The sequence below is a fragment of the Typopeltis vanoorti genome, chromosome 4 (assembly GCF_054136105.1).
Source record: "Typopeltis vanoorti isolate ZY-2024b chromosome 4, IOZ_Tvanoo_1.0, whole genome shotgun sequence".
NCBI classification, from domain to species: domain Eukaryota; kingdom Metazoa; phylum Arthropoda; class Arachnida; order Uropygi; family Thelyphonidae; genus Typopeltis; species Typopeltis vanoorti.
This window is the reverse complement of record NC_143552.1, coordinates 61,318,546-61,336,341: the sequence shown is the minus strand read 5'-3', so window position 1 is coordinate 61,336,341 and position 17,796 is coordinate 61,318,546. Positions and strand designations below refer to the sequence as shown.

At 34.9% G+C, this 17,796-nt stretch overlaps 1 protein-coding gene across 1 annotated transcript in view; it reads left to right on the top strand.

The window, feature by feature from the left end:
- Positions 1-17,796, top strand: part of LOC150107357 (tyrosine-protein kinase Src42A-like) — a 254,034-nt gene that overhangs the window by 221,023 nt on the left and 15,215 nt on the right. Inside the window, exons 5-6 of the mRNA XM_090391222.1 lie at positions 4,552-4,710; positions 9,447-9,625. Of these exons, the coding sequence (XP_090247348.1) occupies positions 4,552-4,710; positions 9,447-9,625 (338 nt within the window). The remainder of the gene's footprint in view (positions 1-4,551; positions 4,711-9,446; positions 9,626-17,796) is intronic.

The following is a 17,796-nucleotide window of genomic DNA, read 5'->3' as shown; positions in this document are numbered from 1 at the left end:
GATGTGAAAGTTGCAGAAACCTGGGTGAGCAGAAGTTGCACCCAATGGCCTTGGCATGGGAACAGAAGGAGTTCGCAACAAACTTGCCTCCTGCCCAAATGGCAGGAGGAGAGTTTGTGGCATTTAGCCCTTTCAAAGTCTGATTTGGACTTTGTAGCGATTCTTTTACAACTGTTGCAAGCTGCAGAGTAGGCAGCTGGAGTTTTGGTCTTGAGATTCGTGGTATGCAGAGGCTTTTTCTTTTGCGTCATTGGTACACTTTTTTTTTTTTTGGAACAAGGGCTTGGATGGTGGCTGACAGTTTGGATTGGAATGAGAGATGAAAGCCTTCATTCCTGTGAGGGATGATTTCTGTCATTTGGTCTGAGCAGGTGTTTGGATCAGAAGAGCTGAAATAGTAGTTGGGCATGGGGAAGGAGGAATTGAAGTCATGGAGGTCCTCCCAGTTGGCATTCTTGTAGTGCCAAAGGACACGAGAATGTTAACTGGTGGATGAAGGTAGTTCTCTGGTAAAATAGACTTGTATGAGGTTGTGGTTAGAGTTACCAAGAGTAGAACTGACAACCACAGTATACCTGGAACGGGAGCATGTTAGGAAGAGGTCAAGTGTGTTGGCAATTTGAAGGGGGTTGTCAGGTATTATGGTCGGAAGATTGATGATCTGAGATGATCTGCCTGCTTGATCAGTGAAACTGGAGGAATGCCAATATGAGTTGTTGAGTCCCATTTAAGTCCCAAGAAGGATGACCTCACTATTGGGGTATTTTGTGTGTAGACAAAATACCCCAATTGTGTGTAGACAGTTGAGACTTAGAGATAGTTGAAGGAGGTCTGAGTGGTTGATGGAGTTTTTAGAATGGTAGAGGGAGCATGTGGAAAGGGTAGGTTGGTTTGGTAGAGAAATTTTGAGTCAAAGTAGATAAACAGTGGGGATTCAAGGGTTTGCAGTCTCTGGCATGGTTTGTTGGTTCTGATGCTATGCATAAGTGCCATTCTTGTAGCAGAAAGAGCTGTGTAATGTGTAGTTTGGGCAGTTGCTAGTTGGGATTCATGGGAATAGTACTTTTGGTTTTAGATGACTGTAGGTGGTGGTGGTGGTGCACATCATTTATATTGCTTTTAAGACCACGGATGTTGGTAAAGTGGATATAGAAACTTTTTTTTTTTTGGTAAGAATTAATGTTGGTATGTTGGTATGTTGTTTGATTGGATTTCTTTTTTTTAAATTTTTTTTTTTATGATTCTTTTGGTTGGATTTTTGATGTATTTTATGAGTTTTTTTTAACTATATTTGGAGAATTTTTGTGATTTGCAGTTAAATCACATTACTTGGGTTGTGGTCCATTATATTTGATTAGGAAGAAATTAAAAGCAAGTGGGGCATGCAGTGAGAGGTGACAGACTTGCAAACATACCACCCACACAGAGGGAACTCAGTCCTGTCCATACATGGCCTCGACAGTTTTCCCTGCAACCACGGTATCTGGTCTTCTTCCAGTCACAAACTGGCAAAATACGTGGCTGCAGGATTTGACACTGGCTGATTGGGAAGCCTCCAGATTTGTTACTAACTGGTCCCATGGTCCCATGTACCATCCAGTGGCCAGCCTGTGGAACAGTTTTACTGCTGTATCCTTGAATAGGGGAGGGTCTAAGTTCCCTACAGTGAGAGGAGAGGGGAACAGAAACCAGAATCCTTGCTCTAGTGACCGAACATGGCTGCAGCCATAAATTAAAGATACCAAGAAATTATATTCTTGATTTTATCCTTTATCCAAGTGTAAGCAAACAAAGTTTGCATCTGAAGTAACTTTCCTGAAGTTACTTCAGACGCAAACTCTACATTACTTGCCTTAGTATCCGATAATGCAAAGCACATCCTTAGACATGTAAAATGCTATGTATTATGGGAAGGGTAGTGAGCCTTCCCATAATGCATGGATCACTTCTGGGTCTGGCTCCCACTGATAAGACCTCAATGAAGGTCGAAACCGGTCTGGGTAGCGCCCCTAGCACATATCCTTAGACATGTATAGTATTATACATGTCTAAGGATATGTGCTTTACATTATGGGATATTAAGGCAAGTAATGTGAAGTCATCAGCTTCTATATATGAGTTGCCCTGTCCTGAAGTTACTTCAGTTGCAAACTTTGTTTGCTTACACTTGGATAAAGGATTAAACCAAGAATATAATTTCTTGGCATCTTTAATTTATAGTATCTCTGTTCTTTCTACCTTCCCCAAAGAATACAACTTTCACCTTTTCAAAAAAGTAAATAAATCAGTAGCCTCCCCTTTCTTTTTACTCTCTTGCCCACACATGCCACTAATATGCTATGATCTTGGGACCTTTCATGTGTGGTTCAGATGTAAAAAAAAAAAAAAAAAAAAAAAAAAAAAAAAAAAAAAAAAATGGTTGACTAAGTCCTGCTAGCTAAACCTCACTGGTTCAGTATCCAAGTAGATAGTTTCTACTTTGGTGCATCACATGAAGGTAAGAAGCTCCAGTCACATCTCTGTATCCCTCTTAAAAGGCTATGTTGGAGATCTCCTCTCATTTGTCCAGGAAGACTTAATGATTCATCAATTTGAGACATATGAATGAATTTAATGTTCCATTAGTTTCACATACAAAAGCATTTAACTATATTAATTACAGAATGTCCAGGAGAATCCTTAGGAAGATGGAAATTCTAGATTAATTGGAAGCCTGTATAATAATAATCACACTTCATTAGTGTAGGTTCTCCATTATCAAAGACTGATTTGAAACACAAATAGGTGCTCAACAAGTATATATCATCACCTATGGTTTTTAACTTATGCAGAAAATATTAGCATTGACAAAAGGAAATGGAGGTATTGTCACAGCAGGATATAGCTATGCAATTTACTACTACTACTAAGTATTGTTTCTGCTCTGCTGATTCAAACAGCTGCTGTGATTACATAACTAAAGTAATCCTTGTTGGAATAAAAACCCTTCTTCCTCCATTTGATCCCAAATCTCCTGGCCACTAAGCTTTGGTTCTTCAACAGCTGTATGAAAAAAAAAAAAAATAGTAATAATAAAAAGATTAATAGACCTGAATTTAGCTTTGAAGGGCCAAATACAGAAAACACTCAACCTGCTCAACAGTAGCTGACCATCTGGTCCCTCATCAAGGTTATTCTGTATAATTTCTTTTTATTCATGCATCCAACACTTCAGCATTACTTGAAGATATGGATGACGTTTTGGCATCATCATTCTCCTCTGATTCCTAAATGATCATAGCAGTTAATACCCACCCCACACACACAGTGCCAAGCTTACTTCAGAGGTTTTCATAAGTCTTTCACCAAATCATAAAAATGCTTATATACAAGAAATCTCCTGGTTGAACACAAACTTGCTCCCATGCTATCATACTCCTTTGGCATCCACCTTGACAGCATGGAAGCAAGCTTCTGTTCAATCTATTTCAAAAAAGGTAGGTGATAATCAGCCTCTCCTACTTTGACCTTATCTCACATCTCTTAAGAATAATGATGGAAGACATCAGTAACCAACATCGTCACCACTTGGAGGCCTAGTGATCACCAATATATACTTCACCATCCAAATCAGATCTCATAACCAACATTTTCTGCTTTTTGGAACACCATAATATTTTAGTCTTATTACATTATTCTTTTGGGTAACTTGTTTTGTGATATTGTGACTTGTAATACACTTTTAGATTCCCTAAGAATCCCCCCCCCCCTCCATGTATGTGTTGTATGTATTACTGTATAACAGTAAAATACAGGGGGTCCTAGAGTTATGTCGGAGATCCGTTCCTACGGACCAACGTAAGGCGATTTTTCGATGCAAGTCGGAATTACCATAGCCTAAGTTACTTACCTAACCTAAAATACCCTAAAGTCATACGTATATATCAAGAAACAGAACTAGGCCACAGAAAAATGAAAGGGAGAACATAATTACTGTATAGTACAGAAAAATGACAAAAATGAAACTGTAATAAAAAAAAAAAAAAACGTCCCGACTGTGGTATGACTTAAGTTCGTTGTCATTTCTCCCTTTTAATAATGTCTAATTTCACTTTTAATGTAATGGCTTTCCTTTTCTTCGACACACTGCCATCAGAAGAGTCTGCCTTACATTTTTGAAGGGTAAAAAGTCGCAAAAAAAACAAACACAAGAGTGAGAGAGCAAGCGATGCCACCTCTCCCAAACAAACGGCGCGTAATGGCATATTCTTCCGCCGTGCTAACAAACAAGTTCGCCTGCGACGTTTGAATGTTATGTCGCGCTGCTTCAAGTCAAAATTTATTTTTAAAATTATTTATGGAATTACTGCCGTAAAGTCGAAACAACACATGTCGAGGACCCCCTGTACTGAGTATTGAATGGAAGTATGAAGGGCTTTCAGAATCTTTGGATGTGATCTGATCTATATACGTGTTTTAATATTTATTCAGCTGTGCACGTTTTTTGATGTTTCTATTCATTTTTGTGCTTGAGGGAAAGAATGGCATTTAATGTAGTAATAAATTTTATAGGAACCATGGATCCAAAAGATTTCTTGGCAGAGGCACAAATAATGAAGAAACTCAGACACCCAAAGCTAGTCCAGTTATATGCTGTGTGTACCTTAGAAGAACCTATATATATTATTACAGAACTTATGAAAAATGGAAGTTTGTTGGAATACTTGCAGGGTAAGTAATTAATTAAATTTGCAATGAAATAAATAAAATCCTTTGATGCTAAAGAGAATACTGTACTTAACAGATTTTTATAACTTTGTAAATTATTATTTTATTTATTTTTTATTTTTGCATTGATTCATTTTCATTCTCTTTCCTCTCATTTAAGTAATTATATAGTTATTTTTTAAAAACAATTCAGAATTAATGTATTTAATAATACTGCCACGTTTACTTTAGTGCCACCATTAAGTGAACTGGCTCTGCCATCGACTTTTGGAAAGGCCATAGTTTATAGCATCAGTACTATTTACAGAGAATTTTCTATAACAAACTTATTATAACTAAAAAAAATTCTATCATTCTATACTATGAAGAACATATTCCTTTCATTACTGTAAGTTTTTGCATAATGAATAACTATGCCCAGTTTATTCTGTAGGTAGCTTAATTGTTAAAACTAGATAACCAGGATGAGTTCTGACCTATGTCTGATCCTCACCTTTCCATGCCTGATAATGTAATACATTACCTAGTATTTTGCATCACATCGCAATGTATCCATCTGATTGAAAGAGGACTCTGCTAACAATTTGGAACAGATGATCAAATTGATTTCTGTATTGGCTTAAACTTCACACAAAATATAATGGTACAACAACACAATTAGATGTTATGCAATTTGGGAACGTTACTAAGTTAAACAAGATTTCTAGATTTTTTTTTGACAAGGAAATAGGAAAATTTATTGGCGAGTCAACTACTGGAAGAATTCAAAACTGAACATGATTGAATAGGCACTCTTAACTTAGCACACATCACTAGAAAATAGATTGGTCTAGCAAAGGAATACCATGTGCACATAACCGATGTTACCAAAATGAAAAAAAAAAAACCAAAAGAGGTGAGATACTTCTAAATAATAAGGTGAATATACAGTCATCCCTCGACTTACATCCATTTGAGTTACGTTCATGATCCCATAATGGAATAAATAACATTTTTGACTCTACTTTCAAACAAGATGCAAGCAAGCGTAAAGTAAAAAGGTTTTTATTTAGCAACAATGCAGTGACAACCTCCCTCGGGAATCGGCACTTGGCTTCAACAGTTCCTCTGTTGATTCTATGTTTGAAAAATATGTTATTTGTGTATTTATCGTTAAATATTTCGCAATATTTTGTGCAACATGGCCCCTACACACTCAATTAAAAAAACCTTGTGAAGAATCACAGAAAAAGAGGCGAGCAATTGATCTTGAAATGAAAGCAAGTTCAACGATAGTGACGAAGCAATGACAAGGTCCTATCAGTGATTGGAAAAGCTACTTCCATCATGCATAGAGGACCTGAACCAAAAGCAATTGCCTCTTAGCACTATGACCATAACCGCTAAGGCACTAAATCTCTTCAACATGTTGAAGGAGAAAGCAGGACCCGATTACGACTACGAATTCAATGCTTCTTCTGGTTGGTTCATGAGATTCAAGCAGTGTTTTGCACTGCATAATGTGAAAATATATGGTGAATCTGCAAGTTCCGATGAGAAGGCTGCCAGTTTGTGGAGAAATTGGATAAAATTATTATGGAGGAAAATTATTTGCCATAGCAAATATTTAATATGGATGAGACCACCTTGTTTTGGAAAAAAATGCCTGAGCTGACAATTCATCCACAAAAAGCTAAATCTATGCCTGGTTTCAAAGCTCTTAAAGACCGTATTATGATTCTGTTAGGGGGTAATGCGGCTAGATATAAACTGAAACCATTTGTGATATGGCACAGTGAGAATCCATGAGCCTTCAAAAACATTAGGAAGCATGGTCTTCCAGTTCATTAGCGGAGATATAAGAAGTCGTGGATGACTCAGAAATTGTTTGTGGATGCCTTAATGAACTGTTATTATGCGAGTGAAATGGAAAGCTATTGTGTGAAAAAAATGTAGTAGACTTTAAATTTTTATTAATTCTAGATAATGCTCCAGGTCATCTGTCTTATATTGGCGATCTTCACCAAGTTCAAGGCCATGTTTTTCCCTCCAAACACTACTTCATTGATCCAACCGATGGATCAGGGAATTCTAGTAGTGTTTAAGGCTTATTATCTACAGAGAACTTTTTCACAATCCATTTCTGCTGATAAAGGAAAAGTTTTACTGTGGTATAAATGTTAAACAACTATGGCTATCTTATTGCTGATGGCAAAGGATACAAAAATATACAAGGGATTTGAAATGAGAAGTAATCAATATTTAGTTTTGTGCAGGATAAAAAGTATCACATTGAAAAGAAAATACATAGAAAAGTTTTAAAAATAATCAAAGTTGAACAGCTTTCAGAAGTAAATTGCATATTCACATGAACAAATATTACTAGAAACAAAACAAAAAAAAAATTGAAAATGAGAAATAAACCTTTGAAATTCATTGTCACAATCCAAAGAAAACATTAATTTATTCAACCAGGAACCACGTACTTGTAGTTGTTGGCATGGATAAAAATAAATAAAATGAAATAAAAACCATCAAAATTTCATCACAGACTCAAGAAGTTAAAAAGATGCAGTTGAGAAAAAGAAGAAATATGTAAGAAAGCTAATCCCTGTTGTAAAAGAAGTTAAACAAAAGAAGACTGGTTAAAAGATCATATTTGACCAGGAACTCAAATACGGAGGTATAAATGTTCACACTGGCTACGCTGCATAATTCAGAAGGTTGAATTCCAGATAACTAGAGTGGAGCTCTCATAGTACCTATAAGGGAGATAAAACTGAATGCAAAAACTAGAGTAATTAGCCTGCTGAGTGTTTAAGGTGAGATTTATATAAGCATACTTGAAAAGAGGCTAAGAAAAATTGTGGAAGAGAAAGCTGGAGAATAAGCTGTGTTAGACTCATTTGTCAGGAATCAGATATTTGCTTTAATTTTAAAAAAAAATTTATTTTTGAATTTAATTTCAAACCTATTTAAGATAAATAGTTGAGAAATCATGGAAATATCAGAAAAATCTGTATCAAAATTTTAGATCTAAAATTTTGATACATATTCTTCTGATGGAGGGGAGAGAGAAGCATACTGTCATGGTTCATTTGTAAATGCTACAATTATATGTAGTAAATGAGATATTATATATATAGCAGTACACAGTTATATTCAAATTGAACATAATGTGACCTCCAATTCAAATTATGTTCAATTTGAATTGGAGGTCCTGACAGATGGTTCAGTGGAAAATCCAGTATAAGAGCAGTATGCACTATCACTGCTTTTTTTCATCATCTATACAGGTCAAATTATGAAGGGCAGTAGCATTAAACCTAATATCAAAATTGTAAATATTCAACTTAGCTCTTTATGCAAATGATAATATACTCCTAAATAAATCTGATTTTTTCACAACTCTAACCAAATCAAGTAACTACAGTAACAAATTTGGTATGAAAGTAAACAATACAAAAAGAAAAAAAAAAAGACAAAAACTATGAATATAAGCATTAAACTAGAAAATATTAATTGCATCTCTACAGATGATTTTTAGAACAAATAAAATATTTCAGCCATTTAAAATACAATTATTATTGGAGATAGCAAATTAAATATGGAAATAGGTAATAGAATAAGCAAAGTTTGTATCATGGGGAGCCAGCTTGAATAAATTTATATGAAATAAGACAGAAATTAATCAAAACATTAAAATTAGCATATAAAAGGCAGTATTTCAACTAGCTTTGACTAATAGATATGAATGTGTCGGGTTACAAATTAAATAGTTGATTAAAGACAACTGACATAAGGATTATGAGAAAAACTAGAGAAGTTTTTATATACAGCTATACACAGTCCATATTTAAGTTGTAAATCAGCTATTTGAATTGGCAGGATCATATTAAAAAATTAAGACATTACAAAAAGAAAGTGACTATTTACGTTCAAGAATATGTGAGCAAAGGCTAATCAAAGATGGTATTGTTACTTAACAGAATGGGAGAATAAAGTAGCAAAACAACTGTTTGATGCTCAGATGGCCAGAAAAAGACTCATAGGAAGAGCAAAATCTAGATGGATAGATGCAGGGAACTATGCTGTAGTAGACCAAAATATAAAATCTGACGATATTGAAGGCATGACGAATACCAGATAATTTGGAAGAAAATTGTTGATAGAAAATAAACTTAGTTCTGTAGTATTGTTTATTCTATGTGATTCACATCAGCAATTAATAATCTCTTAATTTTATTTTCAATAAAATTAAGAGATGTTAATAAAAATATTATTATTTAGAATTTTTTATATTATTTAATTTATTTTATTCGTTTTTTTTGTATTCCCCCAACTTACTGCTTGCTACACTGCACTTCATTCCATCTCTTCTTTTGCCTGCTGCTTGGTGTAATGATGAGAGTATGCATTTAAAAAATAGTCTCTTCTAATGAGTTACCTTCCAATTGTCTCAGATTCTTCTCCTCTTCCTAATAATTGAAAAATCCAATGCCACCTCTTCTATAAATGATTTCTCTTTCTCTTAAAACTGCCAAAATGACCTGAACACTGTTCTTCTTTTAGTTAGCTCATTCCTAACCAACAGTAGAACAGTATCTTTATCAATTACCTTCTAGATGGTGCCAATAAGCCTTTATTCTTTACATGCATATTAAGTAATTTATAGCAACTTAGGAAGAATACTTTAAAAAAATCATCACTGCTTTAGCTACGATCTCTGTGTTCATCTAAGTTTTTCTTTTCTTTTTTAGGTAGAGGACGTTCTCTGAAGTTGCCACAACTTATAGATATGGCTGCTCAAATTGCAGCAGGAATGGCATACCTTGAGTCACAAAATTACATCCACAGAGATCTTGCTGCCCGAAATATTTTAGTTGGAGAAAATAATATTGTTAAAATTGCTGACTTTGGTTTAGCCAGGTTAATTAAGGTAAGTTGATATGCTCATTGGTATGTTTATGAATGAACCATTTATTTCTATCCTTGTTCTTTATATTTATAATGTTATATGTTCTTTATGCAGTCATCTTCAGGACTACAGCATAGGGAACATTACATTACAGTAAAACTTAAAATTAATCATGAACAATTTATGTTAAGCCCATTGTAATGGGCTTAACATAAATTGTGATGTTACCATGTAGTATTGTAATTTCAGCTGGCATCATTCTTCTCCTCCAGTTCTTGCATAGATAATCATGGCAAATCATTTCCTATTGAGAATAGCTTTATTCTATTCTTCCCTTAGCCTTTCATCAGAAAGAAATCAATAGAATTCTGAATAGATACCAGTGTTAGTTTTCGCTATTATTGTTTGTTTTCTTGTGTTTAAGTGTTTCAAGGTATGCTAGAATTCCTCTCCCTTACTCAACTCCATTCGAAAATAGTTAGAAGTACCTACAAACACAGTAATTTATCTATCCTTGACCCCTCTGCTACTATAATCTGCCTTAGCTAAATCCTATCCCTTCGGTTGGTTATGAGTGCAAAGCTCAGCAGATAAAGAGTCTGTCTCGGGCTAGAGTCGAGCCTCTTTCAATGCAAAATCCGGAATAACTCCCTTTCAGAATTAAGAAAAATTTGTTTGATAAAACTGCGCCATCTTATTTCCTATACAAGAGAGATCTCCTTGTCATGGAGTTAACACACAGACTACTTTATGATTCTAAAATCTAGCAAATAGCAATCCCAATTACAAATCCTTAACAAACTTATTCTACATGCAGTCGTAGCCAATCTCCCGCATTTGAATTCGTACAGGTTCTGATTTTAGTGAGTGGTGCATTGCTTTTAGAGATCAAGCAACTTTATAAGGTAAAGAAAACATGAATGTTTATTCATTCTTTAGCTCGATGTACATTTATCAAAGGTTCACTTAACTAAACTGAATTGCACGTAATAATTATTAACTAGACAAAATAGAACTACAATCAATACATCACGTTATGAGACAATATCAAATTTAAGTTGTCCTGCTTCTACTCATGTAGCACAATTACGCTAGCAATTATCTCATTCATCTAAGGCTAACAGACAAAGGCATACCTCAACAATTCAATTCAATGTCAAACTCTACTACTATACACTTGTAGAGTTGCAGTAATTTATCAATAGGTTAAGCACTAGATTCCTGTTACTAATTATCAAGTCCTATCACATAATATATCAGCACCTTTCTGCACTTCAGCTTAGTTCAGAATACAATGGAACCAGAAAGATTTTACATTACCGACCATCTGGTTCGTGCGGTATCTTCTTCCGATCAGTCCTTTGTGAGCATGTGGCTTGTTACCTCATTCTATGGTCTGTTGTCTTCGGATATGACCCTCTGGTGACTACGTTCACGAATCACCCTCTTGCCGGTGTGGGCGAGACTGCTCTGCCTGGACAGGTTTGTTATGTCGTTGTTATATGTTATATTGTTGTTTCTCTCTATAATTTCTTTTTTTATATACTTCATTAAGCTCTATTACCTTTTCTTGTGTGTAGCCTAACTAGATTCCACCTAGGGATATTTCCTTTTCAGATACTGGCAAATTTATATTTATACTGCGCCATCCTATAACAGGAATTTTATTCAAGTTCAGAGAAATATTCCTAGATTCACTGGCATAAATTCTAACACACACTTAAATAGATATCGGTACTATGCAGTCATGACCAATGATCTATCATCATCATCATGCATATCAAGGATTTAGGCCTAGCGTGGCCTGTTCCGGCCTTAGAAGTCATCATTGAATCGTTTAAGAGGACGTCCTGATTTTCTTTTTCCTATTGGCTTGTACTTTAAGGCTTGTTTTGGTAATCTTTCTGTTTTCATTCTTTGAACGTGTTCCATCCATTTATGTTTATATTTTTTAATTTTTTCTATTACTGGTTCTTGGTTTAATTCTTTCATAATATCTTTGTTTCTTTTGTGATCAAATAGGGTATACTTTGCAGTTTTTCTTGAACTTCATTTCTGCTGTTGTTAATCTTTGTCTTTTTGTTTTATTGTCCAGATTTCGCTTCCATACATTAAGACCGGTAGGGCTAATGTATCGTATACTTTTAGCCTGGTTTGTTTTTGAACTAGATTTGGTTTAAATATAGAGTTAATTACATCTGTTATTTTTAAATATTTTGCAATTTTTACGTTTATATCTTTTTCATTTTCATATGTGATCATACATCCTAGGTAGTTAAATGAATTCACCTGTTCTAAGATCTTGTTATCTATTACTATTTTAGTTCTTTTTCTTTTTTGGATCTTGTCCTTTAAAGGCCATAGTTTTTGATTTTTCTGTTGATATTATCATACCATAATCTTTGGATATCTCATTTAGATCTAAAATAGCTTCCTGTAAGTTATCTTCAGAATTTTGAATTATTATTTGGTTGTCGGCAAAGAGGAGAGTGTTTAAGTTAACTGTAGGAGAAAATGACATCTAATTCCTTGATGTAAATTTTTATTCCATTTTATTATTATTTCATTTAAGTAGATATTAAAAAGAGTTGCTGAGAGGGGACATCCCTGTCGGCTTATCTCTCTCGTATATGATAGCTCGTGATTTAATCTTATTTGTATTTGATTAATTTCATATATACTTGTGATAGCTTTTAGGATATTATTTGGTATTTGTCTTTCTTTTAATATGTTAAATAATATGTTTCTTTTAACTTTATCAAATGCTTTTTCAAAGTCAATAAATGCAATATGTGTTTCTAAATTATATTCTCTTCTTTTCTCTATTATTAATTTTAGGCAAAAGGCTGAGTCTATACATGATCGTCCTTTTCTAAATCCATTCTGTACCTCTAGAATAAAGTTTTCGGAATATTTCATTAGTTTGTTATTTAAGATTCTGGTATATATTTTGTAACAGGAATTTAGTATACTGATACCTCTATAGTTTTTAGGGTCATCTCTATTACCTTTCTTAAAGATAGGAATCACAATTGCTTTTTTCCATTCTATTGGGGGGGGGGGGGTTTCAATTGAGTAAATTTTATTTAAGAATAATAAGAGTCTTTCTTTGAATCTTCCTGCGTTTTTATATAGTTCTGAACCTAGCTTATCTTCTCCAGGTGATTTTCCGTTTCTTGTTTCTTTCAGGCTGATTTCTAATTCTTTTTCAGTTATTTCCTTTTCATTTTCGTTAATTGTTTGCCAGTTGTCTTTTTTAAAATATTTGTCTGTCCACAGTTCTGTGTAGTAATTTAGAAATTCTTCTAATTTCAATTCAGTGTTTAATTTTATGTTTTCTTTGGTATCTGCATTTATGTGTTTCAAAATCGTATATACATTGGGTCTTATTTTATATAAATCATGTTCTAAATTAGAAACAAATTTATTCCATGATTCTCCATATCTTTTTCTGACTTCTCTTTTAGCTATGGCTCTTATTCTTTTATATTCTATTTCATCTTTTACTGCTTAACCATTTGTTTAGGCTTCTTTTTGATTATTTCTTTGATTGTATGATCCCAGATCTTCAGTTTTTTTCTTTTATTGAATTTTTTGGTCTTTCCTAAGCTTTCATTTGCTGCTGCATTTAGTATCGTTTTTATATTAAGCCATTCTATTTCTATTTCTTCATTTTGTTTTATTTTATCTAGATATTGGTTAATTCTTTGTTCATATAGCCATTGTACATTTGTGTCATTCAGTAGAATAGTTTTATAAACAAATGTTTCAATTTTTCTTTCTGTTCTTGTTACTTGTAGCCATTTAGGTGGTAATCTTAATTTTATTTTAACAAGGAAGTGGTCCCTGCTTATTTCATATCCTCTGTGAACTCTAATATCTAGTGAAAATTTTGATGTCTTTTCATTTAATATGAAGTAATCTAATATTGATTTCCATCCTCTTGCTGCCCAAGTATATTTATGTATGTCTTTATGTTTATAGAAGGAATTCATTATTTTTAGGTTATTATAAACTACAAAGTCGATCAAGTTTTTACCATTTCTGTTTAGAGTGTGTTCTCCATGTATTCCTATATTATTATTAATTTTCATGTTTCCAATTCTTGCATTTAAGTCTCCTGCTAAAATTATGTAATCATTTTTATTTATTTTATTATATATGTTTTGTTGCTGATTATAAAAATCAATATTATCCTGTTCTCTTCCTTCTTCTGGGGCATATAAACCAATTATTGTTAAATAGCCTCTATCTATTTTTATTCTAGCTTCTATTATTCTTTCATTCCGTAATTTATAATGTTTTAACTGTTTTGAAAGGGAGTTATGAATCCAAATCATGACTCCTGCTTGTGCTCTTTGGTCTCTGTCGACTCCACTGTATATCACATTAAAATTTTCAGTTCTCATAGTTCCTTTAAATTTCTTTTTTGTTTCAGTGATTACTGCTATTTTAAAGTTTCTTTCATTTAATAACTGGTCTAATTCTATTTCTTTATATGCTATTCCTCTTACATTCCAGTTTGCTATGTGTATTATATTTTGTCGTTTCCATTTTTGTTTTACCTTTTCCATTCCAGGGTCGTTTTCCATAGATTCAATCCGATTATCTTTTTCTGTCAGCTTACAAGTAGGATTATGTTCTCCATGTCAGGGAACTAGCCTGACGATGGAATAGTTCAGTGGTAGGGCTGCTACCTTAAGGCTTCTGAACTAGCCTTCTTCCGAATTTAAACCCATAGGAGGAATAGGGTATATTGAAGGGGAAAGAGTAGATTATAGAAGAATTATAGTAAGGTTTATAGAGAGGGCATAGTTGTAAGGCCAGAAGTGAAAAGACCCCATTGCCCTCGAGTACTCTAATAGCATAAGGGTCATAAAATAAGAAGAGTTGGCTGATAAGGCCTTATAGGAAAGATTAAAGTAAGTGGATCTTCCTCAAAGTAGAAGAAAGAGAGGATAGATCCAGCTAGGGGTCCATGGGAGTGCTGCTTCCATTACAATCAAGATGATTGCCCCTTACGACCCTGTTGGTCCACGAGTCCATATTCAGTATATTTGGACCACCCCACCATATATATACACACACTGTGGGCTCCCCTATCCGCCACCCAGGAGACGTGCTCTCTAGGGGTTACAGAGTCCCCCAATGATCTATTACTTAAAACATATATATCTAAAATTTCTCCCGCCATGGTTCTATTTTATAAGTGGTAATTTGATATCTCGAATTCAGGCATGACTCAGGCATATGCAATAAAACATGTTTATTGGAACTAAATGACAATTACAACTAAATTGAATCAAATTACTAAAACTTCTAAATCTCTTGCTAAGTTAAATCTCATGCCAAGATAATTCTCACAATTCTAAATTAATCATGTTCACCTAGACAGATCACATTGTTAATCACACAGAACAATAGAAAGCAATGACAATATTACACTAAATTAAGATTCTCTCATGCATGCTATTCATAGAGTACATACTATACAACTTGTTGCTTTCTCAGTTAAGGTTATCTACTAAACAAAATACACATTACTTCAGTCACATACAATTAGATTCGTTCCTGACAATTCCTTGTCCAACAGAATTTTGCTGTCTCAAATACAAAATCTTATCCAAGTTCTCTAAAGGATTGTCCACATTACTTAATCAAACATAACTTTCAATCTTCTACCACTTCCATAACATATAACAAAGATCTCCACATCACCCAGTTCTTTCCAAAGGTCTATTAACTACCACGTGTTGTTCTGGTCATCCTTCGATTGGCTATCTCGACGCCTGGCCTTTGGCTACGTCGTCCTTTTTACTGCTGCCGGACTCAAACCATTTCTTCTGTGACTGAGGGCTATCTCTGCTCCTTTCTGATGGGACATCCAGCGGCTGGCTCAATTTCTGCATAGGCTGATGATTCGCATACAGCTCCGTGTGGAATCTTGTTCAGCATAATCAGGAAAACGGCTTGCTGTCCAACATCATAGAACCCTGGCTTGTCCTTTCTCCGATCACCGGTCAAGAATCCTCGAGATGAAAACGGAACAAAAAGCCTCGCAATATGGCGCACATTGCCTTATATTCTGTGTTGTAGCGTCCTTTTTTTGCTGTATCCTTTTTTTTCGCACGACCCTTAGTTTTAATGTCCTTAAGATGATCCCTACTCTCCCTATTGCTGTTAGGTGCTGTCTTCGAGGAAAGTGCACTTACATTATTTTTGGCCTACGCTGTAGTCTCCGGCATTACGACCAATACGTGCGTTTCAGATGCGCCCTTTGCACTGTTACTCATGACCTGTCTGTTGACTTACATTATTTGAGACAGCTTAATAGGACACAAATTTAGCCTAATATTTCTTTTACATGGAATCATTAATTTGTACACAATTCTCTACACAGTATTACAATTCTACTAAAAGGAGGTAATTCTAATTCTATTTACAGTTAGTACTTTATTTCTTCTGCTCGAATACAAGTTTTTTTTTCTTCAGCTGATTTTTCTGACTTGTTAAATCCTGAATGAATTATTTCCTTTTAAAGGATCTTCATTCAGGATGTAACAAAGGTTCCCCCCCTTTAAGAAAAAAAAAGTTTTCTGTCTCATCAGAGAAACTTCTTTTTTATACTTCGTTCAGTTCTCTGGAGTTGACTTACACCCTGCCAGATACCAGCATAGTTAATCACCAGTATATTCTCACTTGTTTCACACACATGCCTGTCTGCAACACCTTCATCTGATTGTCTCCTTTCTTCTGCATGGTGCAATATATCAGGGTTCTTTGAGACCAATGTTGAAAAGGCATCACTCTGTTCTGAATTCGTGAACTCTCTATGCACACCGTCTCCCTCGGTTGGTCTTGGCCTTCTCTCTTTCTGGTGTTTTCCATGCATATAAGTACCTCCTCTTTTCTGTGCTTGTGATCCCCCTTCCAAGCTCTATAAATTTTTTTTTTCTTTTGAAGCAAACTTCCCTACTAGCATAATTACAGGAGAAACTGTACTTAGATAGGAAATCATTTCCCAAGATTAATCCTAGATGAGGGGAAGAGTATTTTGGCAAAATTAAAATCTTGTACCAAACACACATGTGAAATGCAGGTAGGTTGATCTTCAGTCTTACAGACCTCGTAGCTTGGGTAGTTGAGGAGGATATTCCCAAAAGTTTAATGGGCTCTCTCAGAAACTTTATCCTCCCTTTTACATAGGGCTCTAATTCCCTGAAACAGTATTCTGATATGATCGAAGCCTGTGAACCAGTGTCAATTAATGCCCTAAGTTTTCTTCCACATACCCTTCCTTCAACCGTCATCTCAAGGTTGTCTCTAATCCTCCCCCTCTTCTTGCTTGCTGCAAACATGAGACTTAGCCTCTGAGAAATTTCTATTTGTTTTGCCTTGTCTGATGAAACAGTTTCTGGCTATATGTCCCAGCTTGTTGCAGCTGTAACGCCTTGGGGCTTCTCGATGGTGTCCCCCTTGCATTCTCTCCATCCGAGACGTTATTTTCAGCATATGCTGTAGCCTCCGGCATTACGACCAATACGTGCATTTCAGACGCGATCTTTGCACTGTTACTCATGACCTGTCTGTCGACTTACGTTATTTGAGACAGCTTAATAGGACACAAATTTAACTTAATATTTCTTTTACATGGAATCATTAATTTGTACACAATTCTCTACATAGTATTACAATTCTACTAAAAGGAGGTAATTCTATTTACAGTTAGTACTTTATTTCTTCTGCTTGAATACAGGTTTTTTTTTCTTCAGCTGATTTTTCTGACTTGTTAAATCCTAAATGAATTGTTTCCTTTTAAAGGATCTTCATTCAGGATGTAACAGGTTCTCGTGATTTGACATGAAACTTCTTGCTGTCTGTCTAGCTGGACCGTCGCTTAGCCGCTGCTGACCATCGTCCTTCCCGACTGCTCATGCCACTTCTACCAGTACCCGAAAGCCAAAGGGAGATGAAGAGAAAAAGGAGCCTGAAGCCCATGCCGCTATGCTTCTTATACCTCCACATTACTGATTCCGCTCGGCACCTAAGTCCATTGCACTCGGTACTATCTTCTCCTCGTGGATGTCTTGCGTGCACCTTGGACCTCGGGTTATGTCTTTAAGCCGATTATTTCAATGTGAACTTCAATCTAACCTTTCCTGTTCTAATATAATTCTTGCAAAAATCTGATT